Here is a 22,797-nt window from a genome sequence, read left to right as displayed (position 1 = left end):
AGTGAGCTGAGTACCAGCTTTCATTACTCTTTGTTTCCTGCCAGTGGATACACTTAGACTAGTTCATTGTCATCTTGTTACCATGTCTTTCCTGTCCTGATGAACAGTGTGGCCCCACACTGAGATCAGGAATAAACCCTTTTCAAGTTTTTTTTTTTTTTTTTCATGTACTAAATCAAAGCAATGAGAAAATAACCAAGTCCTTTCCAACTCTGAATATAGTAAGGATTTTTCTCTTTTCCTTTTCTTGGTGCTGGGTTTGAACCTAGGCCCCTGAACATAGTAAATATAAATTATGCCATTAAACTAAACCTGTAGCCCTCCAAATCTTTTCCCTCCCCCATAGCTTCCTTTCTTTTCTTTCTCTATTCCCTTCCATTTCCCCCTTCAGGTTTGACTATGCATTTCAGGTTAGTCTTGAACTCTTCATCCTGTTAACTTGGCCCTTTTGAGTGCTAAAGTCACATGTTTTGATGCTTGGCCCAAATCTATTTTTAATCACATTTCAAAACACATTGTTTTTCCCTCTGGGCTTGGATGCGAGCTGTGTGAGAGTTTCTAATAATTAATTGAACTGTTTTGTGCTTGTGCTTTAAATATTTTCTTTATGTTTTATTATACAGTAAACAAATTTTAAAGACTCCAGGAAAAATTTAAATTTCCTATGTTCGTCCATATGCTAAAAGAAAAATTCAGATAGATTAAAGACTTGAATATAGAAATCAAAATCCTAAGTTATTAGAAGAAAGTATAGTTAAATGTCCATGCTAGGCCTCTACAAGGCCACTACTGGATTCAGTACTTCAGAGTCTAGAAGGACTCCCTGGACTCAGCACATATTTGTACTCCCAGATTAGACTTCTTATTACAGTGAAACCTAAGGGGGAGCATGTATGGAGGGAAGTCCGGAGGAAACCACGTGCAAGCTTCCAGGACTCCTTTGCTGGAAGTCACACAGAACAAGCTTTTAATTCCTGTCCCAATGAGCTGTGACATATGTGAAATGGTGTCAGCTAGGGATATTCATTAGAAGCTCAGTGTCAAAGTTTTCATTTGGAGCTGTTTATATTGGCATCCTTTGCCCGAAATCCTTTGCCACAAAGGCTAATGTTTAGCATAAAACACATTGTAAAAACAATTCGGACATAGTGAGCTCTTGAACCGAGTTTCCAGATGTCAATTAGACTTACTGTGTTAATTTTTTCTATATGTCATAATTTAAAAAGAAGAATCTTACCATGATAAAAGCATTCTAAGCATGGCTAAGAAGAAACTAAAAAATAGCCATAAAGTGAAGTAATGTATTTAAAAACTGAGATCAGGAAAAGAAAAAAATTCTGTAGAGGGTCAGAAGGAAAACTGAGAAAAGTTAACCACATGGGGAAAAAGTAGGGGTTACTTGCCTCATACGTAAAAGCTCTTGTAAGGGCCAGTGGGGTGCCTTAGTGGGGGAATACGCTGTGCGAGCCCAGCGATGGAAGTTCGGTCCTCAGAACCTGCATGAACAGGGAGGAGAGAACTGACTCACAGAATCGTCTTTTGACCTCCACATTTGCCCTGTGCTTTCTTCCCTATCTTCCCCCTCCCTTATCTTCAAACACACGCACACGCACACACATGCAGAGTAATACTAATAAATACAATTAAAAAATCAGCAGTAAACTGAGCATGGGGTTGCATACCTATACTCCCTTTACTTAGGAAACTTGAGACTGGAGGATTACAATCTCAGTGTCTGCTTAAGGGTGTATTGTGAGTTTTGAACCACATATATGTCTGTAAAAGCTGAAAAGTTCTGAGATACATCACTCTTCAGACCTTTAGGTCTAAGATAAGAGATTTATGTTAATTAAAAGAGGAAAACCAGACCAGGTATGGTGGCACATGCCTTTAGTCCCAGCTCTTGGAAGGCAGAGATAGCCGGATCTCTCTGAGAGCAGCCTGGCCTACAGAGTTCCAGGCTCTGTAGAGAGATGCTGTCTCAAAATAGAATAAAAGAGACCCTGTCTCAAAATGAAACAAAAGAGAGCCTGTCTCAAACAAAACAAAAAAGAAAAGGCAAACTATAAATTAATGTTATGTTTCAGTTTTGAGTTTTTATATGAATAAAAAATAGCAGTTAAAACTATGTTCCCTGTATTTGGACTGGAGATATGAACCTCCTTCAGTGAAATGCTTGCTGTGTAAGCATGTAGACCTGAGAGCCGTCCCCTGGCACCCACATTAAAAAAAAAAAAAAAAAAAGCCAGAGAGTGTCATATAGGTGTAACCATAATGCTGGACGGACACAGGAGGATCTCTGGGGCTTGCTGATCAGCATGATTTGTTGAATTGCTGAGTTTCAGGTTCGGTGAGAGATTTTTGTCTCAAAAAATGAAATATTGCTGGGCACAGTGGCTGCCACCTGTAATCCCAGCACTCGGGGAGCCAGAGGCAGGTGGATCTCTGTGAGTCCAGGACATCCAGGACTACATAGAGAAACCCTGTCAACAACAAAGAGAGAGAGGGGAAGAGAGAGAGAGAGCGCACAGTGGAGGAGGGTACATGTCACTGACCTCTGATCTCTACACACAGTGGGCCTGCGCATGCATACACCACACACATACACATGTACATTGAATCGGTGACTTTCCTGTTGCTGTATTCAAATGCCTAACAAAGCAGCTTACTGAAGGAAGAAGTGTGGCACACAGGAATTTGGGCAGCTGGTCACATTGCGCCTATAATTGGGAAGCAGAAGTGAGTGGTTATATTTAACTCACTTTGTCCTTCTTATTCAACCTGAGATCTCAGACCATGGATTGGTACCACCTGCATTCAGGGTAGGTTTTTATTTACCCATTTAACTGAATTTAGAAGCTCCTTCATTGACATGCCCAGGCTTTTGTTTCTCAGGTGATATTAATCATCTCTTTCTGTCACATATGCATTAACTCTTTCCCCCTCCCACCTTCCTACATTGAACTGATTGTCTCGAATTTTCTCATAAGTGAAACAATGGGGTTTGAAAAGTATGAAAAGAATGAGGAAGATGGAACTTGCTCTTGTCTCTCTGTTTATCATCTGTAGAACCTACTATTATGGTTTGGAGAATATCACTTCTCACAGCTAACAGCTTATGAAAGATGGATGTAAGTTTCAGATTCCTTTAGACTTTTTAGAACATGTGGTCCTATTTCTATCTAATTTTGAAAAGATCATTTTGAGATACTTGTCCATGTTTGGGTACTTGAGACTAGATAATTTATTTTTTTGGGAATTTCTGAATACTGTAGTTTTTTTTTTTTTTGGGTTTTTTTTTTTTTTTTTTTTTTCAATGCAGTTTATTCAGGAACATTGAACAATCCTCGGACCCCGGGGAAAGCCAGCCCACAGCTTAAATAGCCTCTGGGTAGCCAACCCAGGCGTGCCACGGGGGCAATGCAGATAGGTCCACATACATGGAAGCAAGCCAGATCCTCGGCCTTAGCCAAATGTGGAGTTGTTCGTGACAGAGAGCACTCACCATCGGGAAGGTGGAAGGCGGAAACCAGCTCCATCTTTAAGGCATAGCATTCCGCAGCTCTCTACAGTTCCCCCTTTTTGTTTTAGACGCATCAGTCAAGAGTAGAGGTCTGATCTCTGATATTAGAAATAAATTGGGACTTTGTACAGATGTTCATTTAGGTGTCATCCACCCAAAGAGCATCAGACCGTCCGATACCTTTTTCTCAGAGGCGGGACCTGGGGCATCAACCCGCATGCAATCAGACATGCTCTTCTCTGGGTCCAAAGCGGCTGACCCTGAGTGCAGTGCTTAGCCTCGCATCCTGAGCGTATCATTTTAGCTTTTTATGGTATCCAACCATGCTTGGGGAGAATGTCCTGCTTCAATGGCTGTAAAGGCCTGAATGATCATGGCTGCATCACACTGTTGTGAGACTCTAATCTTGCATATATACCACAGGCAAACCAAGGAGACCAACACCAGAAGGCCTGCTAACACTCCCATGCCCGCCCATTCCTTCAGATGATTCATGGCTGCAGCAATCCATGAGACTAGATAATTTATAATGAGAAGAAATTTCTTTCATTTTCTTGCTCCCCCCACCCCTTCTTGGAGACAGAACCTCATATATCCTAAGCTAGCCTTGAACTTGTTATGTAGCCAGGGATGCCCTTGAAAGTAAAATCCTCTTGCTGACATCCCTTAAGTGTCACCATGTTTGGTTTAATGTGATACTGAGTTTTCTACCAATGGATCCACACACTCTTCCACAGCCCAATATTTCTATTGTTTCTGAGAGCTGGAACTCCACATTGAGAGGCTTTTTTTCTTGATACACCATGTGGAAGAATAAAAGGGGTCACAATCTTAGGAAGAAGAAATACCTGTATGTCTTTTCTCATGGGCAGATTCTGTCCTGTTGTGTGTTTGTGTGTGTGTGTGTGTGTGTGTGTGTGTGTGTATTTAGGGGTGCTGCATCAAATGTATATAAAGGCAGAAGACAACTTACAGGAATGATCTCTTTTCACTTTGTGATCCTGGGAATCTGCTCAGGGTGACAGGCTTGGCAGCAAGCACCTTTCCCCTCTGAGCCATCTCTCTGTACCCTACAGATTCTTGCTGTGGGGCAGGGCGGCCTTGACCATCTTAGCCTCCTGACTCAGCCTTCCACATGCTAAGATTGCAGGAGTATAGAACTCACACCCAGCCTGATTCACTTTTCCAGGGTGTCTCTAAAAGGTGATGTGATTAGTTGTACCTTGCATCTTTCTCCTTCCTCACTGAAGGAGGCTCTAACTCTGCCTGCCTGAGAAGCAACATTGTGCGATGCTCACTGTATTACCACATCCCAGTGCAAGTGAATGTTTGAAAAATGGCCACGCTGTCTCCCGCTCTCTTTCTTTCACTCTTTTTCTTTGCCACAGATATATTTTCTAGATTAATTTGTTATGAAAATTTTTATGTCAACTCCGTGGACAGTTTTTACTGCCTAGGAGCTGTAATACACTGAAGAATAGGCTTTTTACTTGCAGTTTTCACAGATGCTGTGGTTGAATTCACCATTCCTAAGGATTTCTTTTACAGCAGGGAGATGGTGGCACATGTCTTTAATCTCAGCACTAAGGAAGGGAGGCAGAGGCAGGTAGATCTCTGTGAGTTGAAGGCCAGCCTGTTCTATGGAATTACAGGCCAGCCAGGGCTGTCAAACAAATCAGACAGAAATCCTGTTGTTTTGACAGAAGTCCTGTCAAACAAAACAATTTTTTTTATAACAATACTCAACATTTATTAAGTAGAATCATCTGGTCTAGTACTCTCAGAGTTTACCTGCCTACTTTTGGTTCTTTGTTCTGTTTTTCCTTTATTATTAATTTCTTAAACTAAACTTGAACTTTACTTGGGATTTTACTAGTTTTGTGTGTGTGTGTGTGTGTGTGTGTGTGTGTGTGTGTTTTGTTCTTCCAGGATCCTGTTCAAGGCTACATTTAGTATTTAACTCTAGCCTCTTTGAGTGGTATCTTAGTTTGCCCCACCCCCTATCCTCCTGCAGATTTTCATCATCTTGGCAGTATTGACCAGGTACACTATAGAGTGTCTTTCAGTTTAGGTTTTCTGATGTTTTACCCACAAATAGGCTAGGACAATGGGTTTTGGAATGAATACAAGAGTGCTTAAATGTCTCTTGTTGCACCTCAGCATGCATATATTCCATGATGCTACTGCTGATATAAACTGTCTTTACCTGGGTGAGAAGATTCTTCAATTGTAGAGTTAATACATTTCCTTTTGTCCTCTCTAAGTAGTAGCTAAATCTAGGCTATCCGAAAAGAGAAAGGGGGAGGAGTGAAGCTGTGCTTCCTTTAAGAACATACTACATAGGTTATTTTGAGTCTGTCCATAAGAAAGAGTTACCTTTCTTTTCCTTTAGTTTTTTTAATCACTTATTGGCATCAGTATAGACCCATGCGTGTTTCTAGTTTGGCTTTTTAATCAAGCACTATACTATTTATTGTGTCCTGGCTAATATGAGTCCTTTCAGGTTGATTTCTATACCCTTTTTGATGCTATCATGTCATCCCTAGTACTATAAGATGTTTTAGGCTTACCTTAAACATTTTTTTTTCTAGTCCTAAGCTCTAGAATTATTTTCCCAAGAAATCTGTTTCTCTTCATTACAAAATTATATTTAAAACAAGATTCATAGGTCTAGTACCCACTTATAAGTGAGTATATACTGTGTGTGTCTTTCTGCTCCTGGGATACCTCACTCAGGATGATCTGCTCTAGATCCTACCATTTGCCTGCAAATTTCATGACTAGACCTATAAGATAGAATAAACATACTAAAATCTGTACACCTAAAGAAGATAAACAGGAAAGAGGACCGGGGTAAGATGATCAATCTTCACTTAGACAAATGGGATGGACATTGGAAGTAGGAGAAAACAAGTAACAGGACAGGAACCTACCACAGAGGGCCTCTGAAAGACTCTACCTAGCAGTGTATCAAAACAGATGCTGAGACTCATAACCAAACCTTCGGCAGAGTGCAGGAAATCATATGAAAGAAGGGGGAGTTAGTATGACCTGGAAAGGATAGGAACTCCTCAAGGACCAAATATATCAGGGCACAGGGGTCTTTTATGAGACTGTTTCTGCAACCAAGGACCATGTATGGATATAACCTAGAACCCCTGCTCAGTTGTAGCTCATGGTAGCTCAGCATCCAAATGGGTTCCCTAGTAAGAGGAACAGGGACTATTTTTGACATGAACTCAGTGACTGGCTCCTTTACCCCCAACCCCCCAAGGGAGGAGCACCCTTGCTAGGCCACAGAAGAGGACATTGTAGCCAGTCCTGAAGAGACCTGATAAGCTAGGATCAGATGGAAGGGGAGGAGGACCTCCCCTATCAGTGGACTTGAAAAGGGGCAGGGAGGAGATGAGGGAGGGGGCTACAGCTGGGATACAAAGTAAATAACCTGTGATTAATATAAAAAAACAAAAATTATAAAAAAATAAAAATAAAATCGTTTTCAGAAAAAGAAAAGAAAACAAAACAAGATTCACGTTGGGTATAGGACTTCCATGTTGCTATGAGGGTATTGCTGCTTCTTGTCCATTCAGAACTCAATGACTGATGGATCTGTCTGGTCTCCTTCACAGAATAACTGAGGCAAACAAAAAGTCATTCCTGGGTCTGGAGAGATAGCTTCCCAAGAGCCCAGGCTTAATTCCCAGCACACAGATATACATGTAGGTAAAACACCAATGCACATACAATAAAATTAAAAAAAGTAATTCTTAGTATCTGTTATAAAGCTTGGCTAATTATCAGTCAGTGGTTAGTTTGAGTTTCATTTATATGACTCCTGGTGCCTTTCTATTGGCTAATCGTATTTTTTGAAGTAAATTTCAGTAACTATTAATTCACTTGAAAATATTTTGGTGTTTATCACTACATAGTAAAGACTTTAAAAAGTATGTTCTTATATTGAGGTATAATTGGCATGATGCCCAGATCAAGATATATGTAGTCTTGGCTGTCCTGGATTCTCTTTGTAAACTAGGCTGGCTTTGAACTCACAGCAATCTGCCTGCCTCTCGATTAAAGATGTGTGCCCGCCATGCCCAATCCCACTGATTTCTTTTTACAAGATATTGGTGATATGATGTGATGTGTGTGTGTGTTGTGTTTGCCCGTGTGTGTGTTTGCAGATATATATCCTCATACACAGGGAGGCCAATGGAGGTTTTGGGTGTCTTACTCTATTTTAGTCTGCACTTTATTGGTCTAGGACAGGGTTACTCAGCAGCAAGCCCCAGTGATCCTGCTGTGTCTGCCTGTTAATAGTTCTAGGGTTAAAGGTATGCATGTGACTATTCCCGGGTTTTTACCTGAGTTCTGATGGTTTGACCTCAAATCTTCATGCTTGCTCAGCAAGAGCTGTTACTTGCTGAGCCATCTCCATCTATCTCTTTTTGAGATGGTATCTTGTTAAGTAGACCAGCCTGCCTTAAACTTAGAATGATCCTCCAGCCTCAACCTTCCAAATTCTGGGATTACAGTCAAACACCATTGTTTTTGATAGTTTTTGCAAGAGCCTTCGAGAAGCAAATATCTCATGATAGCACGTTTTTTCCCCCCAATGTGGAGGATCAAACCTATAGCGTCATAAATACCTAGTACCAAAAAAACCTGATTTGCCGTCAGGTTTTTGGCATTTGTGTGAGTTCCCTTCTCTGTCACCTTCTCTGTACATTGGTCAAAGATATGTGGTGGCTTGTTTAATAATAACTATCAACATTTTGCGAGATATACCCCTGGTCTTGTCTAACGTGGTTCTCACTATAGCTTTCTTGAGACACTGTACTCTCTGATTTTCTAATTCAGCCCTAACACGGTAGTTCTCATTCATTCTGTCCTTGGAGAAACTTCATCAGTTAGAAGTTAGATAGTCCCTAACATCTAGTTAAAGTTCTTCTGTTGTGTTCTGCCAGGTTTGGAGATTCCTTAAACACACACACACACACACAGACAAAACAAACAAAAAAAAACATGTATCCTTTTTTTAGTAACCAAGTCCTTCAAAAAGGCCAAGTAACTTTGACTGTAGGAAGGAATTTCATTTTCTCTTGGTTAGTCTTTCTACAGATTGAATGTCTAAAAACAGTTGAGTTGCACCTGTTTAGATATTAGACCTTTTTTAGTAGTACTTTCTGTTTGTGTTAGAATCATTTGTCTATGGGGCTAGTGTGTTTGAAGTTCTTGACTGAAGTGTCTACGATACAGAAAAAAAAATAATTAAACTATAAAATAGGCTTGGTTGTGTTTGATTTGCCAAGTTCTTTTGTTTTCTTTTTATATTTTAGATCAGCTCGAAAGGGTCTTTTTACGACTTGGCCATGCTGAAACAGATGAACAGTTACAAAATATCATATCTAAATTCCTTCCTCCTGTTTTGCTCAAACTGTCGAGCACCCAAGAAGGAGTACGGAAAAAGGTAAGCATGTTGGGTTCCATTTGGGGAAATGAATAATGAATAAGTGGATATGTATCATGAAGTGAGTTTTTATTCCCATTATTGAAATGTAGGTTCATGATCCTAATTATAGCTTTTCCAAATATATGTTAAGTCTAAGAATCAGCTTTCCTAATGAAATGCTTAATACAGCTGCTTTCATTATCTGTTGTGTGCTTGTTACCAGTGCCAGGTGATTTAATCAAGATAATTATCTGGACTTCTCTAAAACCCCGTATGAAAGTCAGTTTAGGAAGGGGAAATATTCTCTAATCATTAGTTGATGGCTAATATTTCCTTATATAGAAGTAGTAAAGGTAAGCAAATAAAATTTTGAAAGCAAACTTTTTTATATACACTTTACATCCTACAATATACTGTTTCCAAAAGCTATGTGATTATAATGTCACTATTTTATTTTTAAATTGTTCTATATGAAATACTTTCCCATTAATTTGTATTATATTTAATTATTTTTTTCCCCCAGTATATTTGTGATAGACCTGGTCTTTTAGCTGTCATCAGGTTTCCTTTCTTGAGATACTGTAATTGACTGCCATTTACTTAAATCTACTGTAAGAGGATTGATTGGAGTTAGTGGGAAGAGTGTCTCCCAGAATGTCTGTTTTGTTTGTTACAGGAAAGGATGAACAGTCTTGCTATATATTTGTTATCCTTATTTGCTGTTAATCCTTATTTGCTGAGATAGAGTGTGTTTGGTCATGTCATTTTCCTATTTAACACCCTTCAGTGGACTTTTCTTGCTCTCAGGGTATCAAAGGCCTTTTACAAATTGACATCTGTCTACTTAGTGTTACTAGTCTGGCTGTTTACTGAAGGTCTTCTGTATGCCTTATAGTACATGCTTGTATTTGTTACCTTTCTTGTTGCTGAGACAATACCTGACAAATGCTACTATGTAAGGAAGGAATTTATTTTGGCTCAAAGTTAAGAAAGGATGATTAGAAGGCATGATAGTAAGAGCATGAAGGCAATTGCTCATATTATATTCACCCAGTAAGCAGAGAATGGATGGGAAGTGAGCCTGGCTACAAACCAGAAGACCTGCTCCCAGTGACCAACCTCCTCCAGTTAGGCATGCTCTTCTTAAAAGGTTTTACTCTTTGAAACAGCATCATCAGCTGGGTACCAAGTAATGGACTCATGGGGGGACATTATATATTTGTTAAGAGACAAAAAGAAAGGAGTAGATGAAAGAACATGGGACTGTGGTTATGACTGAGTATGGACTAATGGGAGGGTTCTTGGTAAGCAAGAAGAGAGATCAGCTAGGTTAGGAGATGGTAGATTCTGAGCTGGGACTGAATGTGAATGGGAACTACTACACAGGCCAGAGATATTTCCTCAGTGGATGAGAAGATGAGGGGTAGGAGGAAACATGAGTGTAGGGCACAGAGTTGAAGGGTGGGAGTGGCGTCTTTATTTGGCTGCTGGGGTCTCTATAGTGGAAACTGTAGGTGGAGTTCAGGGAGTATCTAGAGAGCCTTTGTATGAGTTTAGGCTGAGTGTTTTTATTAGATTAAAACACATGTGCGCGCGCGCACACACACACACACACAGCTTGTTTACTTAAGATATTTTTATTTCTTTGTATTTAATCTTTTTTGCAGAAAATCATCCACCTCTAATAATCTACTGATTTTAGGTTATATGTCATTTGCTTCTGTTATACTGTTTATTCTGTTATCCTTCCCAATGGAGACATTTCGTTCTTTTTCAAGTTTTTTTTTGTATGTTTGTATGTGTATGGACATATTTGTATGTGCATGTGACTGCACACAGGTAATGGCGAGAGATTGATGTTGGGTGTCTTTCCCAGTTGCATACCACCTTTTAAATGGTTAAAGATTTTTAAATTTTTATTTTGTTTTGCCTGCATGAATGAATGAATATGTGCCATGTGAATGCCTGGTGCCCACTGAAGCCAGAAAAGGGCAACTAGATCCCCTGCAATTAGAGTTACAGAGAGTTGAGTCACCACATGTGTGCTGGGAATTGAATCTGGGTCCTTTAAGACAGCAGCCAGTGCTCTTAATGCCTGCACCATCTTTCCAGCCCTTCCTTTGATTTGTTACACCTGGACCTCACTGACTCAGCTAGACTGGTTGGCCAGTGAGCCCCAGGGACCCTACTGGCTTCTTTTCTCCACTGCAGGTGTATGTGGCATCATGCCCAGCTGTTTTTCTTTTTTAAAATAATGGATGCTGGGAAGTTGACCTCAGGCCTACATAGCAAGCACTTTACTGACTGAGCCATCTTCTCAGCTCATATCCCTAGTTTTCTACGTGCTGGGCAATTAATATACCACTCAGTCATACACCAACCTAGGATTAATTGGAGCTGTTTTAAAGGCAAACCAGTGATTAGGTTTCTCTTCTTGTTAGCTGCACTTTTCTATTTTTTCAATTATTTTTTTTCCATACAAGATTTTTATTTATATGATAGTGTGATAATGATTGTGTTAAGTGCTATCTTATAAGCGTTATCTTATAGGTTTATAAGATAGGTTTAAGTGTTATCTTATAGGTTTATAAGATAATGTGATAATATGTGTTCTTTCGTACATATTACAGATGAAGCTAAGTTTCGAATGGTTAATGAACTTTATTTATATGTTTGTTTGTTTGTTTATTTATTTATTTTGAGATAGAATTTCACTATGTAGCCCTGGCTGGAACTCTTTGTAGACCAAGATGGCCTTGAACTCACAGATCTGTCTGCCTCAGCTTTTCTATTTGCTGGGATTAAATGCGTACACTACCTCTGCCCAGCTGAATTAATGAATTTTTAAAAGACCAAATAATGAATGGTGAGCCAGGATTTAAAATTTAAAATGCAAGCTTGATCACCAAATAAAAAAATTTTAAAATTAATTACATTTTTCAAGAATGCTGAGAATGAACAAAAACCTATTTATAAACTTGTCTTTGTTATTTTGGTTATACCTTGTAGTTACAATGAAATGCAATATTTGCTTTTATTTTTTTACTTAATTATTAATAATTGTTTCTAGTTTTGAAGTATTTGATGAAATTTTTTCCTTGCTTTATTACATTCTGGACTGAGACTACACAGATTGTTTAAATTTTTTTGGTGGTACTTTGGATGGCTACCACCTAGGCTTTTGTGCATGAGGAGCACATGTTCACCATTGAATTACATCTCCAGTCCTAAAGTAGAAGATTAAAGTAGAAGATTAAAAAAATATCCTTGCTTATAGAATGTGGAGCTCAGTATGTGCTGAGGCAGCTTGCTGTTACGTCTTGACAAACTGTCTTCCAGTCTTTGACAGTCATGGACTTTGATGGTTGTAGTTTTCCTGTCTAATATATTTGGCTTCATGCATTTTGATATGCAAGTTTAACCGTTTATTAGTAATTATAGTATGTTATATGTAATATATATATATATATACATATGAAAACATATGTTAGCAAAGGGATTTGCTGTTAAGCAAACTTGAAATCTTCTGGGAAAAAGGAAATGATACTTAATGCTGGTATACTTTAACATTGTGCCGCTCTTTGGTATCTCTTGTTTGCTTTTGAAATACTATCATTTGATTTCTACAAATGGGAAAAATGATCCTGAAATTAATAGTAATAGCCAAAATTACTTGACAGTGTCTCAATTTAACAATTCTGTGAGGTATAGATGCTCTAATTACCTTTGTTTTATAGATTAAAAAACTGGGACTCAGAGAAGGTAAGGAAATTTGCCTTATGTCACAAGACTAACAATGTGCTTTTAAAATAGGGACTTAATAGACAAGTAATTTCAAAATTAAGCTGGTTTCTGCCAGGTACTGCTTCTGTGTAATAGCTATATACATTAATTTTTTTTCTACTTATGAAAATAAATTTAGTTCATCCAATGTCAGTCAAAGTAAGTAGGGGTTAAAGGATGACTCTGAAGGCAGTTATGGAACTTTTCTTGTATTAGTAGTTTGATTAGACTCTTGATACGTGTCCCTACTTTGATAGTATGTAGTGGTACACTGTTATGCTTTGTAAATTATAGAACCAGTGTAATAATTGTCATTTGAATAGTATTATTGATAATAAGGAATAGATATTGAGCACAAATTTAGAATGCAATTTTTCCTTTTTAATAATTTCATAAAATAAGACACATGAAAGATTTGTTTATTTTGTTTTTTTAAGACAGGTGTCCCTGTGTAGCCCTGGCTGTCCTGGAACCAGACTCTGTTCAGACTGGCCTTGAACTCAGAAATCTGCCTGCCTCTGCTGCCTCCTGAATGCTGGGATTAAAGGTGTGAGCCACCACACAGCAAAAGATTTATTTTTAAGTAGAACTTATTTATAAGTAATCTCAGCCATCCATTTTTGTATTCTTTTATGCTGGCGACTGAACCCAAGACCTTGTACATACTAAGTGGCTACCCTTTTGATATAACCAGAATTTATCATACTGATCTTGTTTAATTTTTGAGTCCTTACTGTCAATTTCATAATGTATGCTAAGCTTAAGTACGATATTATATAAGACATTTGTCAGTTTGTGAATAAGTTGTGTGAAAGACAGCTACAACATTTGGGTTTTTTTGTTTTGTACTAATTAGTGTGCTTTTGTTTTTTTGAGACAGGGTTTCTCTGTGTAGCCCAGGCTGTCTTGGAACTTGCTCTGTATAGTTCAGGGTGGCCTCCTTCATAGAGCTATGCTTGTCTTCAAGTGCTGGGATTAGAAGCATGCACCAACATCATCCGGCTGGTGCACATTTTTTAATTTAAGGAAAATGAGGGTTGTTATGTAGAATTCTATTCTGGATCATTAGAATAGCAGAAAGCTAATGCTTGATCATATCTGATGTTAACAAGTCTGAGAAACACCTGTAGCTCTCAAATACTACTGGTAGAGCATAAATTATTATCATTTTGGAAACTGCTTAGAAGTATATGCTCAAACTGGGCGTGTGTGCGTAACCTTGTAACTGAGCACTTCTAGTCTTGGATTTATATCCAGCGAAGATAAGCGCGCGCGCGCGCGCACACACACACACACACACACACACACACACACACACACACATACACCGAAGGGCATGTCTAAAACTATTCATGTCAGTACTATACTTACCCAGAACTGCTTTCACTAATGTGTACTTTGAGGCTTCAGTGCATATTTCAGAAATGATTTATCATAGATGCAGCCCTCCAGAATAGTTAAAAATGTTCAGTCTTTGTTAGGTGAAATGAAAAACCATCTCATTTCTCAGTGTTCAGTTTCTTCTTTCTTAGAACATAATGTGGTGGAGTAAGACTTGAGGACATGTATCAGAAACTTGGATATTTTCCTTTCTTTCCACGGGAATTACTGATTGTTTTCTTTTTTCTTTTTTTACTTAAATTCTTTAGTAGTATCAGGAGATTTTTTTTTCAGGGTAAGGTAAACATACTTCAATGTTTTGCTAAATTCTATTATAGTTTAGATCCTGCTTTTTTGAATCCTTACCGCTCTGGGCTTCAGCTAAATATAATTTGCCATATTCTTTTAGACCCTGTTCCTTTTTAAAAGGTCTAAAAGATTTCTGCTTGAAATCTAATCCCTAGAATTCAGTTGTTCCCACATTTTCTCAGAAGTACTTCTTGAGTTGACAGATCAAGTGTATCTAGAAACAGTAAAATCTTACATTTTACATTCTAATAATATACTTGGTATCTTGGAACATGCAGACACTGTGTTTCTGACTTTGATACATTCCTTTCTGAGATATCAACTTTATGTTCCTTAAAAGAATAAGTAACTATTTTTCTCTAAAATAAGTGATATCTAAGAAATGAATTTATTTTAAGGTATGATTGGTAACTTCAGTTCTTCTGTCTTTGCTTTAGGTAATGGAACTGCTGGTCCATCTGAATAAACGAATAAAAAGCCGCCCCAAAATACAACTCCCAGTAGAGACACTATTGGTTCAGTACCAGGACCCTGCTGCAGTTTCCTTTGTCACGGTGAGAGTTATTTTGAATTATTATTATTATTATTTTGGCTTATAATAAGTCTTGTTAATGTTTAGTTGACAGCATTAATGCATCTTGCAAGCTTGGAATTCCATTCTTAGACCACACCTAGCTGAAACAGTTTTCGTTTAAATGGTGTGCTGTTTTCTCAACGGAGTGCTGAGCCATAGGTAATACTGCTTCCATCTGGTAATGAATAGCCAAAGAAATGGGCAAAGAAATGGCGAAAACACTGTCAGGTATTTACTATAAAAAAAGGATAATTTAGCTCAGAGTCTGAAGAAAGTAATTTCATAGAATTTGAGAGTAAAATAGCAGTTATCACAAGTTGGGAGAAGGTTCTTTCCTGGGCACCGTTTAGAGAACAGGAGCTTCTGGTGTGCTGCTGCCCAGTGAGGGTGACTGGAGACAACGGTGTGGTACTTCACAGAAACCGCTGTGTAGAGGTACTGCGCCCAGTGTGGGTGGGCCCTGTGGTCCCGAAGACTTGTCAGGCTGAGGAGTGCTGCTTGAGCTCAGAAATTCAGGGCCAGCCTGAGCAACATAATGGGACGCTCTTCTTGATTGCAAATGCAGGAACAATAAAATAACTTGCAGAAAGCTAAAGAAAAGCCTTTTCAGGGTTTTTTCTTAATGAAATGATAGATATTTAAGGAGAATGTGTAACCTAATGGGAACAGTGTACAATGTAAACACAAATGTCAGATGGTGCTCTATAACACGTGTTTTGTGGTGCTGAAGATTTCATGTAAGGCAAGCGTTCTACTGAGCTATATCCCAACCAAATACTTGCAACTTTTGTTTTTATGTAAATAATAGTGATTTGATTCTTCGATTTATGTATGAGACCTCTGAAGAGCGTAGGGTTATAGCAGTACACAGGCATAATAAAACAGTACTGTTTCTGACGTGTGTACTCAAGATACTTTTGTAGTGGAGGAAATCTGAGACTGGCAAGTATTCTACTTCATTCCATTTTATGAAAACAGAATGAAAAAATACTGGTATTATGTGAAGACAGTGTTTTTTTTCTGGTTCTTGTAATTTTTAATAATGGGTCAAAATTTCCCAAATTGTTTTATCAGGAGTCAGAAACTTTGGGCGATACTGTGGCTATTTTTGACATACATTTTTATTACAGACAGCATATTTCTTTTAAGCAAATACAAATATTGAGGCCCAGTAACCAGGCCTTATGAAGCCTGGTCATTTTTGTAGAGAGTCCTTCAGATAAGCAACTTTCTCATATGTAAATCCGGATTTATATTCACGGGTTTGCTTCAGTTGTAAATTTTTCATGGTTTATGGAACCACTGATCACATCCGCAGCAGTCATCTTCCCTGGCTCATGTCATCCATAGAGTTGTTCCCTGGAGAGAGGACCCACAGAGTGCTGCAGTTTCCAAAGATGGTTTTAGTAACTGACCAGCTGGGAAATGGAAGCCTGGGATTTGTTAACATGTGATCTAGGATTAATATAGCAGACTGGGAGAGCTGATGATAATGTTCGCGATGTGGATTTAGATAGGCTAAATGATTATTATTTTTTTCTTCCTAGTAATAGTAATTGCACATGACTGCTTTAGGTTAAGTCACCATCCTTTCATTAAAAATCCTGTGTTAAAAAAAAAAACAGCCTGAAGAAGTTGTACTTAGGTTCTTCTCCTGAGTTACGGTAATTTGGTTAAGCTGTAATAAGCCTGTGGAGAGGATGATTCTTGTGATGTTTTTGTTAGAACTATAACTTGCTGTAGGAGTATTTTTCCCTTCAGACTCACTTGCTTTCTCTTACTGCATTAGAATTTTACTATAATTTATGTTAAGATGGGCTACCCTCGCCTGCCAGTTGAAAAACAGTGTGAACTGGCCCCTACGCTTCTGACTGCCATGGAAGGGAAGCCTCAGCCACAGCAGGACAGGTATGCTTTCCTCACTTACCTGCTGTCCATCTGCGAGAGTCAGTAACTTTCGCCTTTCAGATAAAGGTCACATTTGGTTTTACATGGCAAATGGAAAAGCTTGGAGTCATTTAGCTAAAAGATGTTTGAATTTTCTGTGATAGTTTAGCTACTGTTTTATTAATAGCATTATAAAGTTTTTGATATGAACATTTAAAAATGTATAAGACTGACATTTTTCTAGATTTAACTACTTCAATTTTTGTCATCTTTTTCTAAGTGCTTAATTTATGTGATGTTAAAGTCTTTATTATTAGTCTGGAAAGATGTATCAATGGTTAAGAGAGCATTAGCTGCTCTTCAGGGGACCCGGGTTCAATTCCTGTCACCCACATAGTGGCTCACAATCATTTGTTAACTCAGTTCAGAGGATCCAACATCCTCTTTTGGCCTCTGGGCACTAGGCTATCCTTGTGGTGTACAGACATACATGTCGGTAGAATACCCATGTATGCATTAAATAACTAAAAGAACGTTTTCATCAAAACAGTTCTGTCTTGATGGTTAAAACATTTTCCAGCAATTTTTGGAAGCAACAGAGTATTATTAATGTAGGCACTGGAAGAATAGAAGGACTTAGGTGACAGCATTTGTTTATGGACTTAGTGAATTAAAAAAAAACAAACAAACTGTATTTTAGACCTGTCAATTAGAAAGATGTTTCCAGTTCTGATTTGCTTTCTAATCAACAAATGGTGTTGGGGATCAAACCCAGGGCCTCATAAGCCCCTGAACAAAAGGAACTATAGGTGTTTACAATTAAAATTAGCAACTGAAGTAAATTTTTATTGAAAGAACATGTTGAACTTTACTTTTATCGAAATTGAATATGAAGTACCTTTTGGTAACATCAAGTCTTGCTTATATATTCTTTTTCTAGATTTTTAAAGTGATGAGCTACATTGGCTATATACCAATTACCATTTAATACTTTGAGTTTTTTGTTTGTTTTTGAGACAGGGCTTCTCTGTGTAGTCCTGGCTGGCCTCGAAATAGATTAGGCTGGCCTTGAACTCACAGAGATCTACCTACCTCTGCTTCCTGAGTGGTGGGGTTGGGAAGTCAAGGCTAGTCACTAAAATAGGACTTTGTACATCATGAAATATTAAAAATGAATAGCTCTTGATAAAATTGCTTACTTTTAGTAAGTAGTCTTTTTTCTATTACTTGCATGTATAAACATTGATTTATAAAGTAGCTACAATAAATATGATTTTTCTTTCAGCTTAATGCATCTTTTAATACCAACCCTTTTTCACATGAAATACCCTGCTGAATCATCAAAATCAGCTTCTCCTTTTAATCTTGCTGAGAAACCAAAGACTGTGCAGCTGCTTTTGGACTTTATGCTAGATGTTCTCCTGATGCCTTATGGGTGAGTTAAAAAGACAAATGAAGAAAAACGTGTGGTTTTAAATGACTTATCTTACTTGAGAATGGATGCATCTCTGAGGATTTGCATCAGTCCTAAAAAGTAAAGACCATTTCTACTACATACTGGCTGTATGTGATTTTAGACTTCACCTGTCCCAAGCTGAAATAAATGCCAGTCACCTAGCACCTTGTACCCTTAGGAAATCATATCCAACTCTTATTTTTTCCATAGTTTCCATTTTCTGTGATGTCCTGAAATCTCTTTGCACTACTACCATTTTAGTTTCAGATCTATTCAGCTCTTACTACAGTTTTGTTCTCATATCTTTGAAAGTCCCATTATTCAGGCTAGCCCCTGAATATTGACACAGATACTCTTTTGTTTAATTGTTTTAATTTATTTTTTAAGTTTATTTACTTTACATTTCAAGGCCCGCCCCCTTCCTCTTCTCCTCCCAGGTTCCCCCACTCTCTACTCCCCCTTTCCCTCTAGAAAAGAGGGGCCCCTCCCTTTGTAACAGCCCTCCCCGGCGCATGAAGTCACATCTGGACTGAGCATGTTCTCACCCACTGAGGCAAGGCCAGGCCCTGCCGGGGGGAAAGTGATCCAAGAGCAGGCACTAGAGTCCATGTGAGAAACAGCCTTCTCCACTCTCCAGGCGACTCACATGAAGACCAAGCTACATACGTGCGGGGTCCAGCCCATCCATGCTCCTCAGCTGCTGTCTCAGTCTCTTAAGCCCTCATGGACCTGGGTTAGTCGTCTGTGTTGGTCTTCCTGTGGGGTTTCTGTCCCCTCAACACAGAGACTTTTTATTGATTCTATAAGCTTGGTTGTAGTTTCAGCTTATTCTCAACTAGTTCTTAACTTAAATGGTCCTATTTATATTAATCTGCATTCTGCCACGGGGCTTGTCACCTCGTCTCAGTCCTGATACCCTGTTCTTTTTGGATCTTTTGTGCCTGATTCTTGCCCAGATTTCCTAGCTCTGTCAGAAGTCCTGCCTCCCTTTCCTGCCTTTGCTTTTGGCTATTCAGCTCTTTATGAAACCAATCAGAAGGTGTTGGAGGGAGTGTTTACAAAATATGATGCAGTAAAAGAATAACAATAACGAAGTCTGGCCTGTACTCAGCTGTCTGCTGGTACAGAAATCAGCATTTGAATGTACAATCTTCACACAGTGCACACAAAGATCACCCAAACTTATCTTTGTTTTCTGTTTTTTTTACTTAATGTACAAAATAATGGACTTCACTATGATATATATTTTATATACATATTGCATTTTGCTTATCTCTCTCATGTCTTCAAATACTGTAGAGCTGCCTGATTTTTAGCACAGATTTTAATGACACCTCAGAACCATGGGTTCTCAATAGCCAGTCATTGTATACATTCAGTGGTTCATACTCCTCCACATGCACTTGGCGTCTCATTCTTGAAGACATTGCACTTAGTTCTCACTAGGCTGTTTCTCTGCAGGGGAAGTACCAGAAAGTCACTTTGAGAATATCTCACTGGCTCTGTGTTTCTGACAGACATTTCTAATCCTCTGTAGACATATTTGCTCTATTTTCTGTGTCCTCAGAACTACCTTTGTAGTACTTTGTGTTTTTATCACACCATTGACATCTTCAACCTTTTTTTTTTTTTTTTCTAGACAGGGTTTCTCTGTTGTAACCTTGGCTGTCCTGGAGCTTACTCTGTAGACCAAGCTGGCCTTGAACTCAAGGATCTGCCTGCCTCTGCCTCCCAAGTGCTGGGATTAAAAGAATGCACTGTCACCATCTGGCCATCTTCATCATCTTAATAGATTGTCAGCCTCTTGTAGTCAAGATATGTTTTATCAGACTTTGAAATCTGGTGTAGTTTCCAGATTATGGTCTGCTACTAGCCTACTGATTTGGCACTGTTGCCAGAGATAGTTGTCTAAAGTGCTACTTTCTTTCTGTTTTCCCTCATCTCGAGTATACATGTCCATAGAGGACCAGGCATGTGGAGCTGCATATCATCTGTCCTTAGTACAGACAAGAAGGCTCAGGCTATATGAGTCTTTCTCTTCAGTTTGCTCTCCTCCTCTAATTTAGTAGCTTGATTTTCTAGGGCCTTTACTGCAGGCATGAAGCTGAGAGAGAGAGAAAACTGGATGTAGGATGAGGCTATAAATTCTCAAATCTCACCCTCAGTGACTCCCCCAGCAGAATTATACCTTATGGTTATGGGGATATAATCTTCTCCCAAGATGCCAACAACTGCAAACCAAGTATTGAGCCTAAAGGAGACATTCTCATTCAAAACACCACAGCTTCCAAGTGGTTCTTTAATTATAATGAGAATTTTAGTATCTATTATGATCAGATTTATCATCTAGAATTAAAGAGTTAAACGGATTTTAATTAATATTTATATAAAATTTATTTTGATTATGAGGAATACTAGTTTTAATTGGATCAAATTAATTCATTAGAGGTCTTATTTCTACTGTGTACAAGCTAAAAAGTGAATAAGATAACAATGACAAGGAGATTCAAAGGACAAGCTTTGAATATACAATGGGAAAATTCTTATTTTTTCTGACTTTCTGTTTTTAACCCTTTACTGTTTGTATGTGCATGAGTATGAGTGGATGTCAGAGAACAGTTCTGTGGAACTGGTTCTCCTCCTCAACCTTTAATGGGCTTCAGGACTCAAACTTCAGGTTCCCAGGCTTTTAGGGCAAATGCCTTTAACCATTGAACCATCTTGCTAGGCCCTAACCTTTTCTCTTTGACCCCTTTTACTTTGTTTTTAACTTGTAGAATGTTATGTGCTAGTATGGGTGGCAGTTTGGCAGAGGCTTCAGTGAGTTTTTTAATGTGAATGACAAAGAAGAATAACTGTAGAAGCTCTCTTGGGCGCATAGAACCCAGTGACTGCACACCTTGTGGTTTCAGCAGGCGAAGGTCTGCATTTGTCAATTAAAAATCAAAAAGTAGTGAGCAGACGCTAACTGAACAGACAATAGTGTGTACTTGGAATTGATACAAACGTTTGTACTCACTGTTGTTGAGTGTTGTAGTTCATTTGCAGAGGGAGTTCCAGGACAGCCAAGGCTACACAGAGAAACTGTCTCGGGAAGAACAACAACACAAAAACAAAAAACAAAACAACAATAACAAAAAAACCAAAACAAAAAATGATTCTTTATGTGGAAATGTTTATTTTAGTTGTTCTTAGAGCTCAGTGGTTCTCAACCTTCCTAATGCTGCGACCCTTTAAAGTAGTTCCTCATGTTGTGGTGACCCTAAAAATAATACTACTTTTGCAGTTACTTTAGAATTGTAGTTTTGCTTCTGTTAATGCATTGTAGTGTGAATACTGTGTGTTCTGATGGACTTAGGCAACCCATGTGACAGGGTCATTTGACCCACAGGTTGAGAAACCAGTGTTCTAGTGCAATACAAGGTCTGCATGTGATTGGATGTTTTATTCACAATTTCACATGTTTTTATAGAGAGTTAAGGTTTTATTTCTTTTTTAGATATGTGTTAAATGAATCCCAGAGTCGCCAAAATTCATCTTCATCACAGGGTTCTTCTTCAAACAGTGTGGGAGGTTCTGGAATCCCACAGCCTCCCCCAGGAATGAGCTTTTATGCAGCAAAACGAGTTATTGGTGATACCCCATGGACGCCTGAACAGTTGGAACAGGTATCATGGTTTGCTCATCATGTCAGTTGGCCCTGAACACTTACCCCTGTGAAGTTCATGGAAGCATGTGCAATGTTATTCCTGTATATTCAAGTTCTCTAAGGAATATGTTTGAAAGGAGCAAGCTATGTCGTGTTCTTTTTTCCTGCCATTTATTTGTTAAAGCCCTAGGGAAAGGGAGGAGTGGGAAATGATCTTATGTTTTTCTAACATTGCTCACATTTGTCAAGTATTATGCGTAACCCCCTTTCGTATTGAGCGTATTTAGTTTTTATCATTTTAATGTATAATTATAGGTCTTAATTATTTGGCTCCTTTGATGCACTTAAAATACAATTTATCTCATTATTCAGTTTTTTAAGGCTGTACATTTTGTGTAAAGTGAGGAACCTCTATACTTCACAAGTGACAATGTGGGGAAAAGCATGACTCCCTTTTATATTTCTTCTTGGGGTTTTAAAAATTGGCATTAAGAATTTTATTCTGGATTTAAACAGGACACAGATGTTCTCTGAGCAGCTTTTAAAAATGACTGGTGCTCTACAGAGAAGGTGCCTCCCTGTGTCTGTCATCAGGCACCTCAGGGAAGAACAGAAATCAGTATGTAATTATTTTGGAATTCAAGCAACATGGGTTAGTCTTCCAATCCTTCCTTTATTTCTCCATAGCAGTCTCAATGATTTGATCCTTTTCTTTTGGGAATGTAAGTGACCATTGATCAAAAGTGTTCTCAGGAGAGGGCGAAAGAAGCAAGTATGAGGGTTATAA

General features: G+C 38.5%; 1 protein-coding gene across 4 annotated transcripts in view; it reads left to right on the top strand.

The window, feature by feature from the left end:
- Positions 1-22,797, top strand: part of Ecpas (Ecm29 proteasome adaptor and scaffold) — a 116,349-nt gene that overhangs the window by 18,546 nt on the left and 75,006 nt on the right. For all 4 annotated transcript variants that reach the window (XM_021651804.2, XM_021651803.2, XM_021651800.2 and 1 more), the window contains 5 exons: positions 8,860-8,990; positions 14,882-14,998; positions 16,808-16,926; positions 18,191-18,340; positions 21,861-22,029. In XM_021651804.2, the coding sequence (XP_021507479.1) occupies positions 8,860-8,990; positions 14,882-14,998; positions 16,808-16,926; positions 18,191-18,340; positions 21,861-22,029 (686 nt within the window). The remainder of the gene's footprint in view (positions 1-8,859; positions 8,991-14,881; positions 14,999-16,807; positions 16,927-18,190; positions 18,341-21,860; positions 22,030-22,797) is intronic.

Source organism: Meriones unguiculatus, chromosome 3 (genome assembly GCF_030254825.1).
Source record: "Meriones unguiculatus strain TT.TT164.6M chromosome 3, Bangor_MerUng_6.1, whole genome shotgun sequence".
In the NCBI taxonomy this organism is placed as follows: domain Eukaryota; kingdom Metazoa; phylum Chordata; class Mammalia; order Rodentia; family Muridae; genus Meriones; species Meriones unguiculatus.
Note: the sequence above shows the minus strand (reverse complement) of the source record. Positions and strands in the feature narration are given on the sequence as shown.